This window comes from Microcaecilia unicolor, chromosome 12, assembly GCF_901765095.1.
Source record: "Microcaecilia unicolor chromosome 12, aMicUni1.1, whole genome shotgun sequence".
Taxonomy (NCBI): Eukaryota; Metazoa; Chordata; class Amphibia; order Gymnophiona; family Siphonopidae; genus Microcaecilia; species Microcaecilia unicolor.
The window spans coordinates 14,660,338-14,687,614 of NC_044042.1; the positions used below are offsets into that span (position 1 = coordinate 14,660,338).

General features: G+C 45.0%; 1 protein-coding gene across 2 annotated transcripts in view; it reads right to left on the reverse strand.

Moving 5' to 3' along the window:
- Positions 1 to 14,194: 14,194 nt before the first annotated feature.
- Positions 14,195 to 27,277, reverse strand: part of SYT6 (synaptotagmin 6) — a 242,379-nt gene continuing 229,296 nt past the window's right edge. For both annotated transcript variants that reach the window (XM_030220970.1, XM_030220971.1), the window contains 2 exons: positions 24,408 to 24,558; positions 14,195 to 14,476 (listed from right to left, as the gene is read on the reverse strand). In XM_030220970.1, the coding sequence (XP_030076830.1) occupies positions 14,405 to 14,476; positions 24,408 to 24,558 (223 nt within the window). In that variant the 3' untranslated portion in view covers positions 14,195 to 14,404. The remainder of the gene's footprint in view (positions 14,477 to 24,407; positions 24,559 to 27,277) is intronic.

Genomic DNA, 27,277 nt, shown 5'->3' on the forward strand with positions numbered 1-27,277 from the left:
ATACACTTTAAGAAAGAAGGGGTTTTTTGGAGCTCATGAAGACAAAACAGCTCGTTGATTTTCCTCTACCCACGTTGTTAACAACGTTTTCTTGGGTTGGTGATTTGGCTTCTTGCAGAGGCTTTTTTTCCCCTTTTCTTAAAGAAATTGTTGAATTGAATAAGTAAAGTTTTCAAATGCACTTCACAGAACAATCCTATATAATAAAAAGCACCTCCAACATTCTGAAGCTGACTCTGTGGCACTGTGGCAGCGTAGGGTTCGTAAGTCTGTAGTTCAGCGTTTCATTGGCTCTCACTGTCCCCGCCCTCACGTCGAGGAAACGGAATGCTGCATAGTTGCCAAGCAAACAAACGTGATGTCACAGGAACGAAGAACCAATCAGACAGAACGGAACTTGGAGGAGGGAAGTGGAGTGGATTGAATCTCTAACAAACAATCATATACAGGGAGGTAGGAACATCAGTGGAGGCAAATGCACAGAACGGAAGGGAAGACAAACATTTAATCACTTTGTCACTCACTCACACACACAGACATCACACAAACACACACACACATTCACAATCACTCTGTGTGTGTCTCTCTCTCTTACACTGTCTGTAAAACACACTGTCACTCTCAGTCTCTCACATGGGCAACTGTATGTTGCGTTCTCACGAGTAAAGAGCTCTTCTGATGTGATTGTTAAACTGATTGAAGGGCCTGAACAAGGAAAACTTTTACCACATTGTAACCCAGTTTACACAAAAAATATTGTATATAAAGAAATCTTACACATGTAAACAACAATTATATTCAGAATACAACCGTGGAAACATTAATGGCAGGAACTCATTACATTGCTAGCGCCTGTTTCATTGCATTAAGAAACGGGCCTTTTTTACTGGTAGTCATATATAAATACTCTGTGCCAGCATGTGAGAGAAATCTTTGATGTTATATAGTATATATACTGTTTCTTTCACATCTTTGGGGGTGGAAGGGGTCTGTGACCACTGGGGGAGTAAGTAGAGTCATGCCTTAATCCCTCCAGTGGTCATTGCATCATTTAAGGCACTTTCGTATGGCTTAGTTGTGACTGAAGCAGGGTCTAGACCAAAATGACTAACTTTTAACCCCAAATGTTTTGCTTTGTTTATCTAGTAATATTGCCTTGGAGGATTATTCAGGTCCTTCGCCCATGTTGGGTCAGGGAGAGATTCATAAATACCCTGCTGGCTTCCAATTTCTGCTTTTGGCCAATGGATTGCTAACTCTTTCTTCAAAGTCCACAGCACAGCATTTTAATGTAGGAGAAGATAATGCCTGGGACGGGATGAGGGATGAAGGGATATGCAAATGATTAATCAAGACAAGGTCCCACGGCTTCAAGGACACATGAAAGTGAGTTTGCAGAGAAATCATGTTGATGTCTGGCAGTATTATAAGACCAGTATCTAAGCATTATGAATTTAATAAAACATGAGCATGTAATTCCAAAATATTACAGACACTGCGTTACTATCCTCCATTAATCATGGGATACGTCACACGCTGTGTCACGTAGTAGAGAAGCCGCTGAATATCAAAGTGACACTGAGGGAGATTTTGAAGTGTTTAGTGCAGAATAATTCATAGAAAGGGACCTTAGCGTAGTCTAAAGTAGGGTTTTATTTCTGCAACTTTCTTTCACTTTTAAAACGTCTGAGAAGAAACCGGAAGTTGTTTTTTGGAAGACTATCCCAACCAGAGGTGGGATTAGACACACTGGGGTTCAAGGCAGAAATTTTCTTGGGGGGTTCCAAAGTTGGGTGGGGGTAAGTAGGGGAATTTGTAGCCTGGGGACTCAGAACAATTGTCCTGTTTTCACCTCCTCCAGTACCAGCCATGAGTCCAGGTGACCAGAAACACAGCACCTTAGTGAAATGAAAACCTTTCAAGCTAACAGAGAGATCCAGCTATCATGAACCTGAATCAGCAGTGCAAATAGAATCCAGCTTAAAATACTCAGGAGGGTAAATCCCTTTGCCCAACACTACCTGAAACATCAATTTAATTTACAACAATAATAAAAAGTTTCTTTCTTTATCCATCCCTAATCTAATCTAATCTAATATTGACATTTCTATACTGTCTTTCCCAAGACGTTGGACCCAAAGCAATTTACAGTAATGAACAACCAAACATTAATTAAAAGGCCAAATCAAGATGCAGCTAAAAAAAAACTTTTGAAACAAATTAGTTTTCAAATGTCTATGAAACAGTAAATGAGAAGAGGTTTTCTTTAGAGAAATAGGAAGCGCACTCCGTACTTCGAAGGCTTGATAAGAACATTTTTTTTTTTTTACAATAACCTCTTAAAAGTAACAGTTCTTTGAAGGTCGGGAAAAACCAATCTACAGCTATCCTTCAACCACAGGAAACTCTCCAGGAAATATACCATTTAAAATTTTAAAAAATAAAACATGCCAGTTTAAAATCAGTGTGCGCCTGAAGAGGAAGCCAAAAAGTAAAAAGGGTAGGGGGGGGCTCTCCGTGACATTATAGTAACACGTTTAAAACAAATAGGAGAAAATATTTGTTCACTCATTGTATAGCTAAGCTTTGGCTCTCTTTGCCTGAGCAAGTAGTAAAAGCAGTTAATGTAGGTGAGTTTAAAAAATGCTTGGACAAATTTGTGGAGGAAAAGTCCATAAACAGTTATTAAGGTAGACATCAGTAAAGCTTACCCTTGGGATTAAGTAGAAAGGAGTCTTGTCACTTTTTGGGACTCTGCCCAGTATCTACCTAATTAGAAACATAGAAACATCAAGTCTGCCCATCCTCAGTAACCACTAACTCCTCCTTTTCCTAAGGGATCCCACAGTCTGTCTCCACGACCTCCACGGGAAGGCCATTCCACGCGTCCACCACCCTTTCCATGAAATAGTATTTTCTTAGATTCTTCCTAAGCTTATTTCCGCTCAACTTCATCCTATGCCCTCTCATTCCAGAGTTTTCCTTCATTTGAAAAAGGCTCACCTCCTGTCAGGGGTGTAGCCAGACCTTACGGTGGGAGAGGGCCAGAGCCCGAGGCTGGGGGCACATTTTGAGTGCCGCCCAGCCGCCACCTCCACCCCCACTGCCAGGCCTCATTTCGCCTCATCTCCCCCTGCCGCCACCGCCTCGCGCCTCCTCGCACCTCTGTCGCCTCCTCGCACCCCCCTCGCCTCGCAAATACCTTAGCTGGTGGGGGTCCCCAACCCCCGCCAGCTGAAGCCTTCCTTCAGCACCGATTCCAGCGCAGCTGCATTCCTGCCCTGCTCTTCTTGCTCCTCCTGTATTGTGCACGCTGACGCTCCTCAGTTTCACGTAAAGGAGCGTCAGCGTGCTTATTAAGCTTCCTGGCTGCGGCATCCCGCCCCCTTTGGATGTCACTTCAGCGAGGAGGCTCTGGGCTCAGCAGCTGACGAGATAAAATTGCTGCCGCTGTCTGCCGCTCTCTACTGAAACGTGGTGGATGCACATCAAGGTACGGGGTGAGGTGGGGTTCCGAGAGCTCTGAACCTCCTTTTAAACTCTGATAAATTATGACTTATGGTGGTGGGCGCGGGCAGGGGGCATGTGTGGGGGTGTGGGCGGGGGGCACACTGGTCTGCGCAGGGCCCTGCAATTGCTAAGACCGGCCCTGAATAGATACCAACTTAGGTTGTCAGCTTTCTCTGGGGAAGGAGTCTTCCTGCTATATCTGAACCTTTACCTGCCTTGAGCACAGGTTTGGATATGAAATCCAAATCCCAAAACACGACTTTGTCCATCCTTTCATTCTCACCATTTCTTGAGTAGAGAGGTGTGGTAGCCGTGTTAGTCCACTTTTAAAGGTAATCAATAGTAATAAAACAAAATAAAACATGGAAAAGAAAATAAGATGATACCTTTTTTTATTGGACATAATACATTTCTTGATTAGCTTTTGAAGGTTGCCCTTCTTCGTCAGCCGGTACGTCAGGCTCAGTCTCTGGCTGTCTTCAAGTCTAGGCTTGAAGCCCACCTCTTTGCTACTGCTTTGACTCCTAACCATGACTCTCTTACTCAACACCCCCACTTATCACCCCTACCAATGCAATTTCCCCACCCCTAGCTGTCTGTTCGTCTGTCCAATTTAGATTGTAAGCTCTGTTGAGCAGGGACTGTCTTTTTCATGTTGATTTGTACAGCGCTGCGTAAGTCTAGTAGCGCTATAGAAATGTTTAATAGTAGTAGTAGTAGTATGAGCCAAGTATAGGACAGTCAAGCCATTGTGACATCACTGATGAGGTTGGCTCTTAGGCATTGGTGGACTGAGGCATTATGACATCACAATGTCAGCTCTGGTTAAATCACCGCAGCTCCTCAGTACCTTTCCGCTCTCATCTCTCCCTACACTCCTCCCCGTGAACTCCGTTCGCTGAGTAAATGTCTCCTGTCGTCCCCCTTCTCCCCCACTGCTAACTCCCGGCTCCGTTCCTTCTATCTCGCTGCTCCCTATGCCTGGAATAGACTCCCTGAGCCGGTACGTCAGGCTCAGTCTCTGGCTGTCTTCAAGTCTAGGCTTAAAGCCCACCTCTTTGCTACTGCTTTCGACTCCTAACCATGACTCTCTTACTCAACACCCTCACTTATCACCCCTACCACTGCAATTTCCCCACCCCTAGCTGTCTGTTCCTCTGTCCAATTTAGATTGTAAGCTCTGTTGAGCAGGGACTGTCTTTTCATGTTAATTTGTACAGCGCTGCGTAAGTCTAGTAGCGCTATAGAAATGTTTAATAGTAGTAGTAGTAGTCAGATCGGAAATAAACAAATGTTGGTAGATGATAGTATATATAAGTGAAACATCAAAGCATTTCAGTGGCAGTCTAACAAGATGGGGGTGGATAGGTGAGGGACAGGGAGATATGCATGGAGACAGGAGGGTGACAAACAAAGCAGTAACATAGTAACATAGTAGATGATGGCAGAAAAAGACCTGCACGGTCCATCCAGTCTGCCCAACAAGATAACTCATATGTGCTTTTTGTGTATACCCTACTTTGATTTGTACCTGTGCTCTTCAGGGCACAGACTGTATAAGTCTGCCCAGCACTATCCCCGCCTCTCAACCACTGGCTCTGGCACAGACCGTATAAGTCTGCCCAGCTCTATCCTCGCCTCCCAACCACCAGCCCCGCCTCCCAACCACCGGCTCTGGCACAGACCGTACATGTCTGCCCAGCACTATCCCCGCCTCCCAACCACCAGTCCCGCTTCCCATCACCGGCTCTGGCACAGACCGTATAAGTCTTCCCAGCACTATCCCCGCCTCCCGATCTTTTTATGGTTTATAATGGGCTAGAAAACCCAGATCTTTGTTAAGTCCTGTCTGGTGGGTGTCAAAATATTTAATCATTCTGAATTATTTGATGTTTCACTTATATATACTGTCATCTACCAACATTTGCTTATTTCCGATCTGACGAAGAAGGGCAACCTTCGAAAGCTAATCAAGAAATGTATTAAGTTATGTCCAATAAAAAAGGTATCATCTTATTTTCTTTTCCATGTTTTATTTCGTTTTATTTCTATTGATCACCATCTCTTAAAATGCAGTTTGAAGTAGGGTCACCAGGTTGGGAACAGTTTCATCCCTGTCCTGCAATTCTCTATTCAAGCAGCAGCTACAACTCCCTGTCTTCCTGGGTCACCGCCTTCCATCAAATGAAATCCTTGCCCTCCTGGTGAGCACAACTTATTTTTTTTTCTTTATAGTTAAACCCTTAATGGTCTGATATTTCTTTGGACAGCAGGGAGCTCGTCCGTCTTTCGACAAGCTTTCGAAGCCGCGGCACGCAGCGGTAAAACTATCTCGGGGATTAATTTGCCTCTGATGGCAGAAATCAGTATTCTAACTCTTTCTGCTAGAAGCTTTTACATCTGAGTGTTCCACTGGTGGAAACACTTGCCAGCCATCAAAGGCCGTTTGTTTTACGGTGATAAGAAAAGCAGTGCGTAGGCTACTGTCTTGCACAGAAGATGCAATAAACTGTTTGATTAAAATGTACTGTTTGCTTGTGTAGGGACAAGTAAATCTCTTTTAAGGCAACTTCCACGGTCTTCTCATCCTTCCATGTTCTAACTAATGTATTACACAATGGTTTGGACTGAAGTTTCTAGTATAAGGAAAGCAAACAATGCATAGTAACATAGTAGGTGACGGCAGAAAAAGACCTGTATGGTCCATCCAGTCTGCCCAACAGGACAAACTCATATGCGCTACTTTATATGTATACCTGACCTTGATTTGTATCTACCATTTTCAGGTCACAGACCGTAGAAGTCTGCCCAGTACTAGCCCCACCTCCCAACCACTAGCCCCACACCCCAAACACCGGTGCTGCCACCCAATCTCCGCTAAGCTTCTGAGGATCCCTTCCTTCTGAACAGGATTCCTTTATGTTTATCACACGGATTTTTGAATTCCGTTACCATTTTCATCTCCTCCACCCCCGCGGGAGGGCATTCCAAGCATATACCACTCTCTCCGTGAAAAAATACTTCCTGACATTTTTCTTGAGTCTGCCCCCCCCCCCCCCCCCCCTTCAATCTCATTTCATGTCCTCTAGTTCTATCGCCTTCCCATCTCCGGAAAAGATTTGTTTGCGGATTAATACCTTTCAAATATTTGAATGTATCACATCACCCCTGTTCCTCCTTTCCTCCAGGGAATACATATTCATGTCAGCAAGTCTCTCCTCATACGTCTTGTAACGCAAATCCCATACCATTCTCGTAGCTTTTCTTTGCACCGCTTCAATTCTTTTTACACCCTTAACAAGATACGGCCTCCAAATCTGAACACAATACTCCAGTTGGATAAATAGGGTAAATTACCCTACAGGCAGGCATCCTTGTGCAGTTGGATGGGATGCGATTTGATATGCCAGCTTTCTGTGGTTTCAAATCAAAGCCGTTTACATATTATGTACAGGTACTTATTTTGTACCTGCGGCAATGAAGGGCAGCAGCCCAGTGGTAGTTCCCACCTACAGCGGCGCTACAAAAATATTTGTATTTTTGTAGCGCTGGTGTGTACCCGGCAGTGGCATGGCCAGGGCCCACCCACTTAGGGCTGAGGCCCACCCAACAGTAGCATACGTTTAGTAGTAGCTAGTGGGTATCCCAAGCTCCACCAGTTGAAGCTGATGGTAACGAAAACACTACTACTCTCCATGACACCGACACCTGCGCATGCTCAGTTCAGCGCTGCGTACGCCTGGTAGCGCTATACAAATGATATTAGTAGTAGTAGATTAGATTTGAGTAGCCCCCACACGTTTATTCCCTGAAAGGCTTCGCTCAACGCAAGACCATCTCTACTTCGGGAAGCAGGTGAAAGCTTGGCTCTTCTCCCAAACCTTTTATGGAGGAAGCAATTAACTTGCCAGTTGCACATTCACAAAGACTAATACTGACGACACATACTTTTCCTTTCTTTACTTTATTTCTTATGAATCACTAATGTACCCCACAAGGAGTTCAATGCAATTTACGCAGTGCGTTTTTTTTCTAGCAAAAAAGGTGCCAGTACTCACTGCCGTAGCAAGGGCGGCTGCCACCCGAGGCGGTTTGCCGCTGCGCATCCCCCCCTGGGTGCAGCACGACACTCCCCTCAGCGCATCAACCCCCCTCCCTCGGCGCACATTCTTACCTAGTGGCGTAGGAAGGGGAGGGCAGGAGGGCCGGTCCGCCCCGAGTGCATGCCGCTGGGAGCAACGTCGGCTCCACTGGTTCCCTGCTCTCTCTGCCCCGGAACAGGAAGTAACCTGTTCTGGGGCAGAGGGAGCAGGGAACCAACGGAGCCGACACCCCCCCAGCGACGTGCACCCGGGGCGGACCGCCCCTCCCCCTTCCTACACCACTGCCGGTACTCAAATGCTAGGCCACCCTTCAGGGATGGGGTGATCACTGAGGGACCCACCCCACAACAGCCAGGCCCCCTGCAACCAGTCACAGAATCTATGATAAGGCAGAATTGGTGTGCAGAGCCTGAGCTCTTTCATTAAAACTTGGGGTCCATGGGTCAATTTTAGCAATGGAAAAGGTGCTGGTACTTAGTACCCCCAAGTATCCCCTCAAAAAAAGTCCTGGATATACGTATTATAAGACAAAAAGGAGGAGTGGCCTAATGGTTAGCGTAGTGGGGTTGCGGACCTGGGGAACCGGGTTCGATTACTTCTGCTGCCTGGTGGTCAGCAGTGGGTTGAGATCCTGGGGTATTGATTTTTGGAGTGTGGGATCTTTCATAGGCGGATATAGATTGTCATGTGGGGGGTATGTTAGGGTGGGATTCTTGGTTGTTGGGTAGTGGCTATGTTTTTGGTGGCCATCCAGGGCCTTTCTTCATGTCACGGGAAGGGGGGGTCCTGGATGTCATGGGGATTTATAGAGGGAGCTAATGCTGCAAGGGGGTTAGGGGAATGGGGGAGAGGACCTGTGTAGCTGGCAGGAGGGGATCAGGGAGAGCATGCAGATCGGAAGCAACAAAATCTTTGCTCCCACAGGACATGGCGAGACACTGGTATGGAGTCCGGTTCGTCCTTGCATATATTTTACATGACACTGTGCGTCTGGCAAAGCCTTTGTGAAATAACAGGGGAATATTTTCTTTCTTGCCCTTGACATCTCAATTCGCATCTCCATGAGCTTTCTAAAACTGGGCTCTAAGCGGCCCTTTTACAAAAGCGTGCCGAAGGCTTGCATATTGGATGCGCGCATGTCCATTTTTCAGCACGCCTGCAAAAAAGGCCTTTCTTGGGGGGGGGGGCTAAAAATGGACGTGCAGCAAAATAAAAATTGACACGCATCCATTTTGGGCCTGAGACCTTACCGCCACCCATTGACTTAGCGGTAAGGTCTCCTGCGTTAACTGGGCGGTAATCGTCAGCCAGTGTACACTGCCAATTACCATCTGGTTACCCCCAGGCGGTAGATAATAAAAAAATATTTCTGCCGCGCATATCGGACACGTGTAAAAATTAGAATTACCGCCTGGGGCACGTGGTAGCCGGGCAGTAGTTCTAATTTGATGCGCGTTCTACACGCCTTAGTAAATGAGCCTCTAAATGTTGCAGCTGTGATGTTTATCATCAGTGCAAGCTAACCATTAATCCGAATAACTATGAACATTTTTCAGAGCACAGAAAAGAGAGCACCGTTTAGCTAAATGAAAGAAAGTTTTAAAGAAAGGCAACAGGGCAACTTACACTTTATTTTATTTCCTTAAATACAGAGAAACTTCAAAACATTCATATTACAAATACAATCATTGCATTAGTACAAAAACTGTAAAATCAGTATGGGAAAAATCTTACAAAACACATGAGCTCTTGTCAACCTGCTGGCAGGGGGGGGGGGGGGGGGGGTGGGAACGGAAACAAAGACAGAAGCAATCGTCCGATGAAAAACGAAAAACGGCACAGCGTAGGCGATTACCGGGGTTCAAGTACTAAATTCCAGGAGTTGCACTGGAACCAGTAGATTTACTGCACTTATGCTGACTGGTTTATAGTTGGTTAAACCAATCCTAAAAGTTGTGTGTGGCATATTGGAAATATTTAGCATTGGGGGGCACTAGTACTGGTCAAATTAGGGTCTTCGCAACCAGACTTCATCGTAGCCAGCCATGCTATCTTCTGCAACCACATGTAAGCTTGTGGTTTTGTATAGACTTAGCCCAATTCAAACCCCCAATAGCAACGCCAACTGAAGTGGAAGATCAATCAGTGCCGTAAGCAAGAGTTCGTGTGGGCTTTAAAAACAAATTTCTTTGTGAATCTTGAAGAGAATGTGTCACTTTGCTCGCATCATTGTGAGCTACGGTCTGGGTTTATTGTGAAGGCTTTATAAGAGATCTGATTTGGAAACAAGATGGGTAGATCAGACTGTCCTTCATCCAAAACTACTAAAAGAAAATCCTGAAGGCCATTCGTTGTCCTGAATTGTTTAAGGGCACTGTTCATTTCCTGGAATCTGACCTTGGATTAGGATTGCATAACCTGACTAAGATTGGTTTTGTGGGACCCATCGTCAACCCTTCAACCCTTGTCTGGATTCCTAGAAGAGTTTAAAGCATCATATCACACTACAAACACAGTCTACATCATTCATGGCGAGGGAACTTGTTCTCTGCAATGACATCATCCAGCTCAGCCAGTATTCTGAGCTGTGCAACGTATCTTATTTGCTTTGAAGCAGTTTTTTTCTCAGACATGACAGTTCAGATGAGTTATGCTGAGGAACTTCAATCTTGCTATAATGTATAACTATTGCACTGGGTTTTTTTGCTGCTGACCTCATTGGGCCAGATTCAGTAAATGGCACCCAATGTTAGGCGCCATTATGACCCTGCCAGGGCCGGACTGACCAGTCGGGCAACAGGGCAGTGCCCAAGGGTTAGGGTTACCATATGTCTGGATTTACCCGGACATGTCCTCTTTTTGAGGTCATGTCCAGGCAACCGGGCGGGTTGAAGTGACCTCGCGAGACTTCAAATCTCGGTGGCAGTAGTAAGGTAAGGGGAAGGGGGTGACGGGAAGGGGGGGCGACGGGGTATGTGACAGTGGGGAGGGGAAAATGTGAAGGGGGAGGAGCAAGGGTGTGATAGGGGGCGGGGCATATGTCCTCCTTTTGGGGGGACAAAATATGGTATCCCTACCGAGGGCCCAGAGACTCTGCCCATTTGCCCGCCGCTGCCACACCTTACAGCCCTCCCCAGTCCTACCTTGAAGGGCCCTGGTGGTCTAATGGCCTCTGTGGGGGCAGGAAAGAACTCTACTCTTTTCTGCCCTGCCACTACTCTGCCTGGCGACACCGCTGTGTTTTAAAACTGGCTGCTGAGACTTCCTGTGGCAGTCTCGTGAGACTTCCAAGACCCGCGAGACTACTGCGGTAAGTCTCGGCAGCCATGTTGAAAACATGGTACCACTGGGCACAGTAGCGATAGCAGGCAGAAAAGAGTGGGGTTCTTTCCTGCCCCCAAGGGCCCTTCAAGGAGGACTGGGGAGGGCCCACTTTGGCTCAAGTTGTGTGTGTGTGTGTGTGGGGGGGGGGGGGCTGCAGTGTGCAGAAGGGTAGCGGTATAGCAGACAGTGGCCAGGGGGCCCCAATGACCTTTACTGCCCAAGGACCACCCCCCCGACCACTATCAGTCCGCCCTGATCCCTGCTAAGATAGTATTCTGTAAAGGGTGTTTTACACAGAGGGCCCTTTACGGAATAGTAGTTTGGCGCATTTTGGACGCAAACACATGCGCCTGCCAAAACTGGTGTAAATGCTCACTCCCAACTGATGGCAGTTAGGCGTTCAAATGCAGGTATTCTATAACATCATGTCTAATTTCTGGGAACGCCCCTGACCCTCCCATGGCCACACCCCCTTTGAGTTGTATGCTATGAAACTTAGGTGTGCATGTTACAGAATAAGACATAGGGCAGACGTGCATGCAGCTCCTAATTAGTGCCAATTAAGTACCAATTATCTCCAATAATTGATTCTTAGTGCCTAATCGACCAATTAGTTTACATGTGGCTCCGAGATCCATCCTAAATTTGGGTGACTTATACAGAATCTGGGGGAATGTGTTTCTAACTTGGTGGTAAATTTCAGTTTCCTGTTTTAAAATTCAGAGCACATCAAAGACATGTACAAAATAACATTTTCTTCCCAGGTTCTTGGCCCTAATTCTTCATCCCATGTGGAGTGATACTAGATGTGGGCATCCCTGTCCGGCTGGTGCAGGGGTTTTAGGCATCCTAGGTGAATCTTTAGCCTTCATTTCCCCCCTCTCCCCTCCCCCTCTTTATCTTTCAGGCCTGAAAAACCCCTACAATTGCGCTTATATTAACTTCCAAAATAATCTGTTAATAAAAAACCTGCATCAATGGACATCAAATTTTTAAATTAAACTTTGCTTTCATTTTATACAACAGTTGTTTTTTTAAACCATATACCTGGGTAAATGTGCTATTTGAAATGTTCCCACTTTTCCTGTAGGTAAAAGCACTGTTGGTTCTTTGGATTCGTTTGGGTGCATCTGACTGCTGGGACCTTTTGCTTTGCTTAGACTGCAGCTTCTCTTTGCCCCTCTCCAGAAGTCACTTCCCGTACTGCCACCCACTGACCTAGTGATCTATGCGCGTAGAATGCCGATTACCACCCGGTTAGCGCCACTCACCGGAAAATACAAAATATTTTCCGGCACGCCTAGTGGACATGCGTAGAAAATGAAATTACCGCCCGGGCAATGTGGTAGCCGGGCGGTACTTCAAAATTGACGTGCATAGGACACGTGTAAACGCCTACGCAGCTTAGTAAAAAGCTCCCTCAGTGGTGAAATAAATCATCCAGGCCCTACAGCCTAATTAGAGTAATATCTGCTCTGATGTCCTCCCTTTGCTCTACCGTTTGCATCGAGCAGGCATCCGTAAAGTGGCAGTAAATAATGTTCCAGCTAACTAGTCAAGAAGTAAAATGTTCAGTACTGTTTGTCGTTATTTTAAGCATTCCAAGGCAGGAGCGTAGCCAGACTTCAGTGGTAGGGGGGTCCAGAGCCGAGGTGAGGGGGCACATTTTAGCCCCCCCCCCCGCCACCATTGCCGACACCTCCAACAACTTTGACCCCCCCCCCCAACGATGACCCTCTCGACCCCCCCGCTCTCTGTCGCCTACCTTTGCTGGTGGGGGACCCCAACCCCCGCCAGCCGAAGTCTTCTTCCTTCGTTGTGCAGGACGTCAGACTGAGAAACCAAACGAAGGAAGAAGACTTCGGCTGGTGGGGGTTGGGGTCCCCCGCCAGCAAAGGTAGCAGGCGGCGGGTTGGCGGCGGGAGGGGGGGATAAGAGGGTCACCGGTAGGGGGGTCTAGGGCCAAATCTATGGGGGCCCAGGCCCCTGTGGCCCCATAGCAGCTACGCCCCTGTTCCAAGGCGATGTAGATAGCAGATGATCATTCTAAAGCCTTTGAATACTGCTCAAATGTGGCAGATGATCCTTAGAGTGCCAGCTTCATTTGTGTCTTACCACCATCGCTACTACGACTGGTAGCGTGCTAAAGTGAATGCCAACTTCCTCTCCTCAAAGGTGAACGAGAGGAGCAAGAAGTGAACTAGAGCATTCACAGCCCCATGATCAAACCCCAGGCGCCATTTTAGCTAGCGCTCTGGAAATACCGCTATTCTACCGCTGTAGTAGCATGGTGTAGCGCTCTCATCATGATCAGAATTTAATATATGCAGCTATAAGCAGTAAGGTCAGTAAGGAAACGATAGAGACAAAGGGACCAGAATTACCAGACTGAATGAAGGCAAAACCAAAAACTTGGGAGCAGCAACTAAGCGCAAAGACTTATGACCCTGTCAAGATTTTTTCAAATTTTGTTTATGTTTCAACATGTAATTACTCAAACTTTGTGACTCATTTATGATCAAGATGAAAACACCTGCTAAAAATCTCTGAGCTACTAATATCGGGGTCATGATAGCAATGAGCAGTGAAGGCCCTGGTTTCCACCCTATGCTCTGGTCAAAACTTAAGAGCATGCGTGATAGTTTTAAGCGTATCACTCAAGGAACAGAGTATTACCTTATCGCCTAATAAATCTCTTTAAATCATAGCTCAATTCTGGGTTCCACCATTACCTGCTGGGCAGACCAGAAGGGGGAACTGGGTCTTGTTCTACTGTCATTTCTGATGTCAATTAACCTCAATTCAAAGTTCTTTCTTATGCTCCCAATAAGCGTCCAAACCTTCAACAAGAAAAGAGTGGAAGTAAACTTTAAAAAAAGCAACCTACCTCTTCTTCACACAAAATTTGGTGTCTTCTTATCTATTTTCCGTTAAAAATACTTCCCAATGCTAAATATCCTACCAAAAATGAACAGAGTCTGCAGCTTGTACAATAGGAAACACACAAGTCTGAGCAATACTATGACTTGTAACTTATCGACCAAATGGAGACCTATACGCTTTCAGAGTTCATTTACAGCTCGCCAGGTGAATGACATGTATAGACGTTTAGAAAGTCTACGTAACGTCCAACTCTACACAACGTAGAGTTAGTATTCATAGATGCGATTTTGCAGTTTCTCATTTCTCCTAGTGATGACTCTAGGGAGCAGATTCATCAGTGAAGGGAAGACTAACATCATCAAAGGACACAGAGAAGGTTAGGGCAAGACCAACCACGAGAACAAGGCTTTTCTCTCTGTTAGTTCACTTACTCCCTCCACACAGAAAATCGGAGCATTCGATGGTTTTTTTTGATGTCCTGCTGAGAACAAGGCAGCTCAGCTGCTGGCTTGCAGGCTTGTTTTTTAAACAGTGTGAGAGGAAAAAAGCGGTTTAGTCTTGCCCGTTTGCAGGTGATGCGCAGGTCATGGTGTTGGAGGTGGTTTAGGAGATGGGCAGGAACCTTGGCTGTCGAAGCTTGCCGCTCTTCCTTGCCACTATGATTTAAAAAGACAAGAAAAAAAAGATTGTGTCAGTGACTGTCCTGATAATATTTCTAATATAACGTGCCTTCTCCTCTCCCACAAACAGAAATGATGGCACAGTAGAACTGCTCGATTCAAATAGACAGCTGGTGAAAACCTACCTTGACCCTACCTGATCTCCAACTTGTTTCTTTCCCTTGCCATGAACAGCCCTTGATTATATTACTGCAACATAGAGGCCCTTTTGTTAAGGTGTGGTAGGGCTAATGGACCTACTATTATTATTATTATTATTATTAATTATATTTGTACCCCGCGCTTTCCCACACATAGCAGGTTCAATGCGGCTTACATAGTAAATAGAATTACAAAGTCTTGAAGGAGAATGTTACAAGCTGTAGTAAACATAGTAGTAGTGGAGTTTTGAGGATATGTAAATTGAGCATGGAGAAGTAAACAAAGATAGGATGAGCAAAAGGAGAAGAGATTGGGAGGGGTAAGGAGTAGGAAGGATGGAGAGGAAGAGATTGAGGAATGAGCATAAGGAGGTTGTGAGATATGGTCAAAGGTATAATAATCGTCGGGGCAGGAATCATGTGGGTGGGCTTAAAAAGTTAAGTTGGGTCATTAGGGTAAGCTTTCTTGAAGAGATGGGTCTTCAACATTTTTCTGAATGGTAGATGGTCGTTGATTGTTCGGATGGATCTTGGCAGAGCGTTCCAAAGCTGGCTGCCCAAAAAGGAGAAACTGGATGCATAGGAGGTCTTGTATTTAATACCTTTGCAGTTGGGAAGGTGTAAATTGAGGTACGTACGAGAAGACGATGATCTATTTCTGGTTGGGAGGTCGATGAGGTTATTCATGTAGTTAGGGGATTCTCCATATATGATCTTATGAACTGAAAGACCACTATCACGGGACGTGCTGCGGTAGTTTTCTACTTAGCGCACACTAATCCTGCACTTAAAGATATTTTTTATTTTTCAACACAGGAGGCATGCCCATGGGCGGAGAATAGGCATGCCTGCGCTAATTGGGTAACGTGGGCATATTACCGTGCTCTACCTGATACGTGGGAGCCCTTACTGCCTCCCGCAGTACTGGCCACGTGCTACTGAGGAAATTAGGGTGTGGCTATTGCGAAAAAAATATGGAAAGGCGGCCATTTTACCACTGCACTAAAAGTGGTCGCAACGAATGGAAAACCCACAAGCTGACAACAGCGCTGGCCACCTTTTAGCGCAGTTTGGTAAAAGGTCCTCATTGTTTGCTTGATTTTACAATGTGCATAAGACACATAACTGTATTAAGACACACTTTTCACGTTGAAACACCGCATATCAAAAAAGAAACATCTACACGGTTTACAGTACAATTAAAATGTATAAAATATATAAGGAAAGAATTAAAGAGAGAACACCATTTAATCAGAGAGAAGAATATCTCAGTGCTCTGCAGGCCAGGTGTCTTCTATCACCCCTAATTGAGAAAAGATGTTCAAAAAAAGTAGGTTTTTAAGTGTATTTTAGATTTTTGAAGTGATTGTTCAAATCGTAGATATCGAGGTAGATTATTCCACAGTCTAGGTCCTATAACGCTGAACAAGGATGAGCGGATATTGGCACACTGGATGCGACAGAATGACTAGGAGAATTTGGTTGGTAGAACGAAGTGTATGATTGGTTTTATATGGAATAAGTAAATGAAATAGGAGTATATTAATGTTATGTACCCAGGTTAGTATTTTAAATGGAATTCTTGCGGAAATTGGTAATCAATGTTCTTATTTTAGAAGTGGTGTAACGTTGGGTGGGTGGGATAATTCTGTGCCTGTAACATTGTTCGTTGTTTAGTCTAAATGGAGAAATTATCTATCTAGATTGTAAGCTCTTTGAGCAGGGACTGTCTTTTTGTGTCTGGTGTACAGCGCTGCGCATGCCTTGTAGCGCTATAGAAATGATAAATAGTAGTAGTATTTGAATACTTTGCTGTATTATCCTGTAAAAATTTCAAAAATAATATATATATATATATATATTAAAAAGAAGTGGTCCCATAGTTTTGCACCAGAAATAATTTTAACTGTGGTATCTTTCCATCATTTCTAAAGTTGCGCTATATAGAATCTGGGGGTATATGTATTTTTATATTTTTTACATGTATTTTATCTCTTTTTAGTGCATGGTTTTGTAAATTATGACTTGGTTTAATGGTATTTGGCTTTTTTTAGGTTCTTCTTATCCTTCTGCTTTTTCTATTTGTTTTTTATTCATCTGCTTTTTCTATTTGGTTCTTATTTGTTTTTTTATTTGGGTCTTATTTTGCATAAGTTGTTGAAATTGTGCCTTGAATGTAGGCTGCCCATAATCACCCTTCAGAGAGAAACACTGTCAGTTCAGTAGGGCTGTGAATAGGAAAACCTTTCAGCGAGACATGGGTATTCCATCACCCACAGACGTTTCTGCAGCAGACACAAGGTCTACACTTTAATTCATGTGCAAGGATTTCAAAATGAAATCCCTATGCGTTGTTTGCTGGCTTTGGCTTCCTCCTCTGCCTCCCTCCCTCCCCCCCCCCCCCCCCACTCACCCCATGGGGGTATTTCACCCACAGAAGGAAAGGGTCATGTTCAGCCTTCAGTTTTACCCAGCTAACTTCTTAGGGGGTCTTTAACTAAGCCGTGGAAGAAATCAACTGCCCGTAAACAATGAGACGTCTCATGGCATCTCACCCTTTACCACCAGCTGATTTCTACCACAAGCTAAAAACACTACTGCAGCTTAGTTAAAAAAAAAAACCCCTTAGTTATCTGGGTAAAATCTTTTGAAAACTTCTCTTAAACTGCGCAACAGTAGGAAAGGTTTTAACTTGCTGGAAAGTATTACCTCGGTTGCCTTTTAACAAGTAAAGAGTGGGTGCAATCTGCAGTTTTACAGGGAGGGGGAAACCTGTTCCCCTGTATGAGCCTCACACTCTTTCTCTGGCAATCATATTCTGCGTTTTTATGAGTACATTGGTTGGAATTTGGAAATTCACCTGCACAAAAACCAACAAAAACTACTTAGCTTAAAGAACCGGTAACCCCCATCATCCTTGAGTAGTAAAGAGGTCATCGGTAAACGGGGGGAACTTTGAAATGAAGGTTAAAGGTATTCAAAATGTGAAGTCATTTATGTATTCATCTTGTACGCGTCAATCTTCTAAGTGCTGTTTACACTAATCATCTTTGAATTGACACAGTCCTTACTTGTATCTCATAAATAGATGTTCTCGAAACCAAACACAGGGTTTTGTAATTACACTTAATCAAATCAGTGCCTTATGGGGGAGGAACTCTCGCTTGCCAGAGTCAATGAAGTTAAAACATTTCTACTTAAATTAAAGATGAATCACATTTGAATATTTTGGCATGTTGGCGTGTTCTCTTTCTGGTTCAATGAAAGTGAGTTTAAATAATTCAGAGGTCGATATTCGAAGGGTTGAAGGCAATGAGTTGCATAGAAAAGGACCTACCAAAGAAAAAAAAACTCTTAAGTGTCGTTGCTGCTGATGGCACAACTTAGAGTTTCTTGCATGATGGGCATATAAAGGTCTTGAGGATATGTAAAAATCCAGTAAAGAGGTCAATTCATTTTTTGTCAACGTATGTACAATCCTGAACAGTAAGCACAAACATTTGAACTGCAACCTACAAACAACTGGCAACCAATGCATGTTCAACAATTCCGGGGCAATAGAATCATACCTTCTGACCCCCCCCCCCCCCCCCCCCCGTAATGACTCTTGCAGCACGGAATAGAAAAAAGATGTGAATCGCCAATGGCAATGTTGAGAAAAATAATTTATTCACCACATTATTTAAAATAAGCCCAACACGGTTGCGTTTCACCCTCCTAAAGGGTTGAGTCAGTGCCTAGAATATAACAACCCAGAGGTGCAGTAAAATCAATTCCAGCTATAGGAAAGAAGTTGGTTTTACTGCACCACTGGGTTGTTACATGCTAGCCCCTGACACAGCCGTGTCGGGCTTATTTGAAATAATGTAGTGAATACATTATTTTTTTCAACATTGCCATTGGCAATTCGCATCTTTTTTCTATTCCATGCTAGATCTTGAGAATCGTCTACCTATTTGTTTTCCATGACTCTTGCAGCTGCATTTTGTAGATGTTTATACAGAATAACGTCAATACTGGGAATAGCATGTTACTGTAGTCTGAGTAAGGCGATACAAGAGTATGCCAGTTCGAGAAATGCATACAATGTTGAAACTAAACAAAGTTGATGAATGAAATACAAAGAACCTTAGCAATTTGAGGTCACATAGGTAGACGAGAGTCAAGAAAAACTTCTAAGTAATGTACCTCTCAACAAATTGGTATATTGTACCCTACAATATGAATTGTACTTGGTGAGGAATAACCAGTGCTCCTATGGATCACCAGTACTTCAGCCTTGCAAAAATTGGCTGTTATCCCGTTAGAAGCAATCCAGAACATTTGCCCCTCATTCTATAACAGTTTGTCTAAAATTAGGTACTAACCTCTTAATTCTGGAAAAGTCGCCAAAAATCACATGTGCAAATTTGGGTGCATGTCCAATTTGCATGCGTAATTTGGCACTAATTACATTTAATTGAATTTTACTCAGGATCCGCGCCTAAATTTTACATGTGATCTCAAAAAGGGGGTGCAGAAATGAGAAGGTCATGGGCAGAACGGGGGCGTTCTTAAAATTAATGCATGTTGCTATAGAATAACAGTTACAGTTATGCAAATAACTACGCAGTGTTCTATAACTTTAGCACGCAACTCACTTAAGAGGGAATTCAATAAATGCTATTGAAACTTAGGTGCCAAAAAAAATTCAGTGTTAAGCATTATTGTATAAAGGGTGTGTGCCATATATACAGTACTAGACGGTTTCCTAAAGGACAAGTCCATAAACTACTACTAAATGGACTTGGGAAAAATCCACAATTCCAGGAATAACATGTATAGAATGATTGTACGTTTGGGAAGCTCGCCAGGTGCCCTTGGCCTGGATTGGCCGCTGTCATGGACAGGATGCTGGGCTCGATGGACCCTTGGTCTTTTCCCAGTGTGGCATTACTTATGTACTTATGTCCTCTACTTGGCTCACTTTTATTACATAGAGCAGTGATTTAACCTATTGTGATGTCATAGTGGCTCATTCCACCAATAAGAGCCAACCTCATTAGTGATGTCACAATGGCTTGATTGTATAGAATGTTTGTACGTTTGGGAAGCTTGCCAGGTGCCCTTGGCCTGGATTGGCCGCTGTCGTGGACAGGATGCTGGGCTCGATGGACCCTTGGTCTTTTCCCAGTGTGGCATTACTTATGTACTTATGTCCTCTACTTGGCTCACTTTTATTACATAGAGCAGTGATTTAACCTATTGTGGTGTCATAGTGGCTCATTCCACCAATAAGAGCCAACCTCATTAGTGATGTCACAATGGCTTGATTGTATAGAATGTTTGGACGTTTGGGAAGCTCGCCAGGTGCCCTTGGCCTGGATTGGCCGCTGTTGTGGACAGGATGCTGGGCTTGATGGACCCTTGGTCTTTTCCCAGTGTGGCATTACTTATGTAGTTATGTAATACCATTTAGGGGGCGTGCCCAAGAGGGCGATTTAGCAAGTTACGTTTTTGCTGTGCTCTGGTGCTTTTCTGCATTGTTTGTTTATCTAAGATTTCCTGAATGCCGAAACGCAAGGGAAAGATCAGTGGTTTTCCCTCCTTACCCTCTGTGACTCCAGCTCTTCGGCAGGCAGCCCTCACAGCATATACGACTTCTCCAGCACCTTATGGTGAACCCACTGCCGGCAAGGAGAGGAATCCCGGCTTGGGAAGCGAGTTGTCGCGTAGCCCGCACAGTCCTTTGCAGCTCTCAGGAGCGAAGTGCACGCCAGGAGAAGCAGCTGCTAAAGTCCTGGAAACTGGGGTTTCCAAAGCGGTCTTGGAGGGGCAAAGTCCCAACGCTGCTGCACGCCAAGGGGAGAATTTCCTGGGAGCAGTGAGCATTCCAGTGACTTTGGTAGCTGCTATTTTGAACCTTCCTGGGGGAAGAGACCATCTGGCATGGCCACGGCTGAGGTGGAGAGGAGCCGGTCTGACTCCAGTGTTGTTCTGCAGCCACTGGTGAGACCTCCGAAAATAACACTGGAGTCTATTTGGACAGTTATGGTGTCCTTGCACAAGGCTTGTTTGACTTTTGTAACCAACTCAATGTCTAATGCTTCATCGATTGAGACTATTCAGTCTCGTTTGTTCTGTCAAGACAGACAACTTAAGGTGGTTGTGACCTCAATCTCCCAGGTAAGGGAGGTGGAAACTAATTTGCTGTGAGTTGCCCATTAAGTCCATTGCAAAATTGAAAACCTAGAAAATGGAGAATCCTTTAATACATTTTTAAAAGAGGCCTGCAAATATTCTGAAACAGGTCTCCCTCCTATTGAGGAAACTTTATTTTCTTCCTCTTTCTTCAGCAGCTGAAGACCAAGTTGCAGCTGAAGTTTTCTTGTGACAGCTTAAATGTTAGCGTGCTGTTGGAGAGTTCTCATGAGGAGACGCGGGCTTCCCTCCTGGTCTCATTTGTATTTCTTCAAGATAAGGAAGCATTACTAGGACTGTATTTGCGTCAAGCCGCCTCAGTTATTTTTCTGGGAGAGAGAGTTCGTATATTTCCTGATGTCTCCAGGTGGACGCAAGAGAGAAGGAAGAAGTTTCTCTATGAGGCAGGAAGCGTTGACTTTGGGGGCAGGTATGAGTCACTACTCACTGCCTACGAAGAACTATAGGACTTAAAAGGTACTGGGGGGTCGTGGAGAGTGGAGTTAAGAGATCCCAGATTGCCTGGCGGGGAGAGAAAGATGCTGAGCAGTGAAGGGTGGGGTTCTCGTGCCCACCTACTTCAGGCTCGGTTTTTTGGGCTCTTTTTGGGTCTTTTGGGCGGTTTTAAAAGCGGTTTTTTCGGCCACGGGGGCGGAGTTAGTGACGTTTTAGGCGGGGCCTATGACGGGGAGGCGGGGCCGATGACGGCGGGGGCGGGGTTTGACTTTGGGCGGCTTTTGGGCTGGATTTGGCCTCGATTGGGTGGAAAAAAAAATTTTCCACCTGGCCACCCTGTCTCCCACTACTCCAACCAGAGTTACACCTAATCACACTGACCACCCTTCAACATCTTCAGTCCTTCTGTGACTGTTCTCTTGTGCTTGACTGCTTAAATATTAAATGCTTTACTTTTTGTCTATTTAGATTGTAAGCTCTTTGAGCAGGGACTGTCTTTCTTCTGTGTTTGTACAGCGCTGCATACACTTTGTAGCGCTCTAGAAATGTTAAATAGTAGGAGTAGTAGTAGTATTTATTTATTTATTTATTTATTGCATTTGTATCCCACATTTTCCCACCTTTTTGCGGGCTCAGTGTGGCTTACAATAGCATATGAATAATAGAAATACATTTGTTACAATTTGGTTATGGATTACATTGTGCAAAGATATACGAGACATTCAAATATCAAATTTGGAATATGACAAGGGGACATCAACATAGAAATAATTGGGAGGGGACAATGGGAAGCTAGAGGGTAGTGTTAGACAAAGACATATGGTGTCCATAGTTCCGTGGATAAGTGCGTGATAGGCTGGGGTGCGGGATGAGGGATCAAAGTGGATGTAAATTGCATAGATGAATAGTGAGTATGGACTCTATGTGAGTTGGCTCTTTCCGTAAGTTTGTTCAAACAGGTGAGTCTTTAGTAGTTTGCGGAAGGAAGCTTGATCGTCAATCATTCTCAGGTTGCGCGGTAGTGTATTCCAAGCCTGCGTGCTCTTGTGGGAAAAGGTTGACGCGTGCAGCGTCTTGTATTTCATGCCTTTGCAAGTGGGGAAGTGGAGGTTTAGGTGTGTTCGGGATGATCTTTTAGCGTTTCTGGGTGGTAGGTCTATTAGATCAGACATGTACGCTGGGGCTTCGCCGTAGATGATCTTATGGACTAGTGTACAAACTTTAAAAGTAACGCGTTCCTTGAGTGGAAGCCAATGTAGTTTTTCTCGTAGTGGTTTTACCCTTTCATATCTTGGTTTTCCGAAGATGAGCCTGGCTGCTGTATTTTGGGCTGTTTGAAGTTTCCTCAGTATTTGCTCTTTGCAGCCCGCGTATAGTGAGTTGCAGTAGTCCAGGTGGCTGAGGACGAGGGATTGCACTAGGCTGCGGAAGACGTATCTTGGGAAGAATGGTCTTCCCAAAATTGCGTGTCTGTTTACACCCCTGCAGTGACGGAGGCTGAATTAGACCCTGATATTCAGTGCTGGCATCTTTCCAGGTGTTCGAAGGCATCAGGGTTATTCGAGTACAGATGATGCTCAGTGTCATAGAGCTCCGACCTTGGATTGCCCTGGCACTAAACATATCCAAATTTCCAACTAGCAATCAAATTTGTACCCATAAGTTATAGAATAGAGCCAGTTGCACACGGAACTTAATTGTTAAATTAGGTGCCAATTGGCCTTAAGTCCAATAATAACCTTTAAGTGACATTCATGGGTATTAATTGGCACTAATTTTGTAGTTATGCAATATCTGCACTTAAGCGACATTCTATTAACTTAGGGCCTGATATTGAAAAGAATTTAGCCAGTCACTGACTGATTAAATTGCTTGGTCGGGGCTAGCCACTAATATTCAGCGGCACTTAACTGGCTACATGACGCTGAATATTGCGGTTAGCGCCGAACTCAAAGCCAGCTATCTTGGGGCTTTCTGAGTGCAGAAGTGACTATCCTGGAATGACTATGTCATAACAAAACTCTGTAAGCCACATTGAGCCTGCAAATAGGTGGGAAAATGTGGGATACAAATGCAATAAATAAATAAATAAGTGCTGATATACAGCACTTAAGCAGCCAGGATTAGCGCATAAATGGAACCACTTTAAAATCTGTCCTATTTTTAGGTGGTAATCCATGGCCACTTAAGCAATGAATATCGACTTAAGCGGTTATGTCTTAACCGGCTTAAAAATAACCGGATCTTGAAAGCTGAAGCCCTCACAGATTCCTGGCTTTCAACATCTGGGAATAACACGGTTGGCGGTGAGCAAAATGCTCATCACTGCCGGCTGAATATTGACCCCTTAGGGCTACATTCTATATAGGGCGCCTAAAAAAATCGTCCGGAAAATATTTCTGCCTAAGTGTATTCTATAAGCGGTGCCTAGATTTAAGGGCAGCATATAAAATACACTTATTTGATATTTTAGCGCCTAAAACTACACAGCTCCATTTGCACCGACGAAAACATGGCGTAAATCCCGGCACATAGATTTAGGTGCAGAGGGCCATATTCTATAACAGTGCACGTAAATGTTGGAACACCCATGAAACGCCCATTTCCCCACTCATAACCGTGCCCCATTTCGCCTGTGCGAATTAAAATTTAGGTGCAGTGCGTTACAGAATACGCTTAGCGAGTTGTGTGCATAAATTCTAATTACTGCCAATTAGCACTCTTTATTGCTTATTAAGTGCTGTTAACAACGCTGACTAGCTTGTTACGCCAATTGAGTTACACGCATTGTTATAGAATATGCTTGGAATTTGGTGCAGAACGCTAGGCACACTGTACAGAATCCAAGGGTTAGCGCCGAAACGCTACAGTGCGCAGCTGCAAAGAGGGCGGACATATGGGCAGGTCGGGGCGTGTCTTGCAGTTGTGCATATAAGTTACAGAATATTATTACTTAATGCACAACTTTCTACTTCAGGTGCAAACATTTACATCAGCCTTTGACAAGGCGTAAGTGCGCGAGCCTTCAGTTCAGTGCGTGCATGCCGGTGTACGCCCTATTCTACAATGGCAATTTGTTGCTTGCGTGCTGGTGTGAGCTGACTGCCCTTTTGCATTTTCTCCAGACTAACCTCTTTAAAGGATCTCTTCACCTCCGTTAACGAATGCCAGTGAGCGATAGGCTTCCGGGGGTACGCCAACATCTCGTTCCAGTGGTCTCTTCCCAGGCCCTCAGCATTATTGCCCACTCGACAAACGCCAATGATTTCATTGTGTCCGACACTGAAGAGACGAAGGCAGAGAGGAAAACATATCAGACACTGCAATGTCTTCAACAAATGTTACCATTTTTGGCAGAAAAAGGCTGAAGCCTATTTTTTTATTTAGCACAGTCAGGTCATGTTTCAGTCAAACTTTAAACCGTCACGCTTGCTCAGAATTCATGATATCGGTCTGTTTCCTAAATGCCCTTGGCTTTTTGTCCTAATCTAATGCATAATCAATTTTTTTTAAAGCTGTTTACACATTTTTTTATTTTAAGAAGTAAAAACGATTATGCATCTAACAGTGACCACATCCTATAACATATTTATATACATTACATATATAAAGCTCTGTCAGCTGTCTGTAATTTTTTTTCCATAGGAAAACACTCCAGCAGGTTATTAATACATTGAATGATTGCTGCAGGCGTATTGTGAAACTCACGGTAAAATGCTTCTCCTCTAAGAGGTTTCCCAATGCGACACATCCTCAGAGAGCTCCATCGTAAAACCTAAAGTGCTTTTAAAGAACCACAAGAGAGCCCATCTGAAGACAGACGAAGAATAGAACAGAAAAGCACCTTTAGCAACGCCGACCCATTAATTACAAGGGCTGCATAAGGTGTCTTGACAGGGACAAAACTGATGAAATGGTTCGGGGGGGGGGGGGGGGGGGTGGGGAACAGTCTGCACTTCCTCGTACTTTGCTGCTTTCCTTCTGAACGAGATCATTTTTTTCTGTTGGCAGTAAAACACACCTGTTTAAGGCGAAACGGATGGGTTGATCAGTTCTCTCCCGGTGGCTGGTGTAACGATGGTACATTTTCCTTTCGCTCAACGTAACATAGTAACACATAGTAGATGACGGCAGAAAAAGACCTGCACGGTCCATCCAGTCTGCCCATCAAGATAAACTCATATGTGCTACTTTTTGTGTATACTTTACCTTGATTTGTACCTGTCCTTTTCAGGGCACAGACTGTAGAAGTCTGCCCAGCACTAGCCCCGCCTCCCAACCACCAGCCCCACCTCCCACCACTGGCTCTGCCACCCAATCTCGGCTAAGCTCCTGAGGATTCATTACTTCTGAACAGGATTCCTTTGTATTTATCCCACGCATGTTTGAAATCCCGTTACCGTTTTCATCTCCACCACCTCCTGCGGGAGGGCATTCCAAATATCCACCACTCTCTCCGTGAGTCTGCCCCCCTTCAACCTCATTTCATGTCCTCTAGTTCTACCGCCTTCCCATCTACGGAAAAGGTTCGTTTGTGGATTAATACCTTTCAAATATTTGAACGTCTGTATCATATCACCCCTGTTTCTCCTTTCCTCCAGGGTATACATGTTCAGGTCAGCAAGTCTCTCCTCATACGTCTTGGAACGCAAATCCCATACCATTCTCGTAGCTTTTCTTTGCACCGCTTCAATTCTTTTTACCTCCTTAGCAAGATGCGGCCTCCAAAACTGAACACAATACTCCAGGTGGGGCCTCCATCTCAGGGGCCTTTTTTCTAAGCCGCGTAGGTGGCTACACAAGCCCAATGTGTGGCAGTTTGGAACTACTGCCCGGCTGCTGTGTGGCCCAGGCATTCATTTCATTTTGTACGCACGTCCAGTAGGTACGCCGGAAAGTTTCCAGAACACAGCGCTAACTGGGCGGTAATCAGCATTGTACGTGTGCTGATTACCACCCGGTTAACACGTGAAACTTTACCACTAAGTGAACGGGTGGCAGTAAGGTCTTAGGCCCAAAATGGAAGCGTGCCAGTTTTCATTTTGCCGCACGTCCATTTTTGGCCAAGAAAAAGGCCTTTTTTTGCAGGCGTGCTGAAAAATGGACCTGCGCACACATCTGCAACAGCGCGGGCCATTTTTGGGCGCATCTTAGTTAAAGGACCCCTCAATGTGCTACATTTGCCATCAGCAGAACTTAGCATATTCCTGTTTTGGCCCCTTGGGGAAACCCACAAGCAGTTAATAAAGGTCTTGGTGCTTTTTCCTTTTTGACAACTATATCTCCAAGTATGTATAGGTATAAAGTAGCTTCTTCCAGAGTGGCCTAGTGGTTAGGGTGCTGGACTTTGGTCCTGAGGAACTGAGTTTGATTCCCACATCAGGCACAGGCAGCTCCTTGTGACTATGGGCAAGTCACTTAACCCTCCATTGCCCCATGTAAGCCGCATTGAGCCTGCCATGAGTGGGAAAGCGCGGGGTACAAATGTAACAAAAAAAAAAAAGGTAAACGAACATGTGCAATTTCAACTACATATATATACTGTTTACCCCAGGGGCGTAGCCAGACCTCGGTGGGAGGGGGGGCCAGAGCTCAAGGTGGGGGGGCACTGTTTAGCCACCTCCCCCCGCCGCTGACCCCCCCACCACCACTTTGGACCCCGCCCCCCCGCCACCACAACCGCAACCCCCCCATCCCACGGTGCAGGACGTAAGGTGTCAGAAACAGATGATCACACAACGAAGGCGCCGGAGTTGACCAGCGCTGAAGAAGACTCTTCGACTGGCGGGGATTGGAGACCCCCCACCAGCAAACAAGGTACCTGATGCGGCGGTGGGGCGGGGGTGGGCGGCAGCGGGGCGGGGTCAAATGTAGAGGGGGCCAGGGCGTAATCTGTGGGGGCCCATGCCCCCGTGGCCCCATGTAGCTACACCCCTGGCTTTACCCCTCTCCTTCTAAGTGCCAATTAGTGCTCATTATTGCTTGTTAAGTGATGTTATCA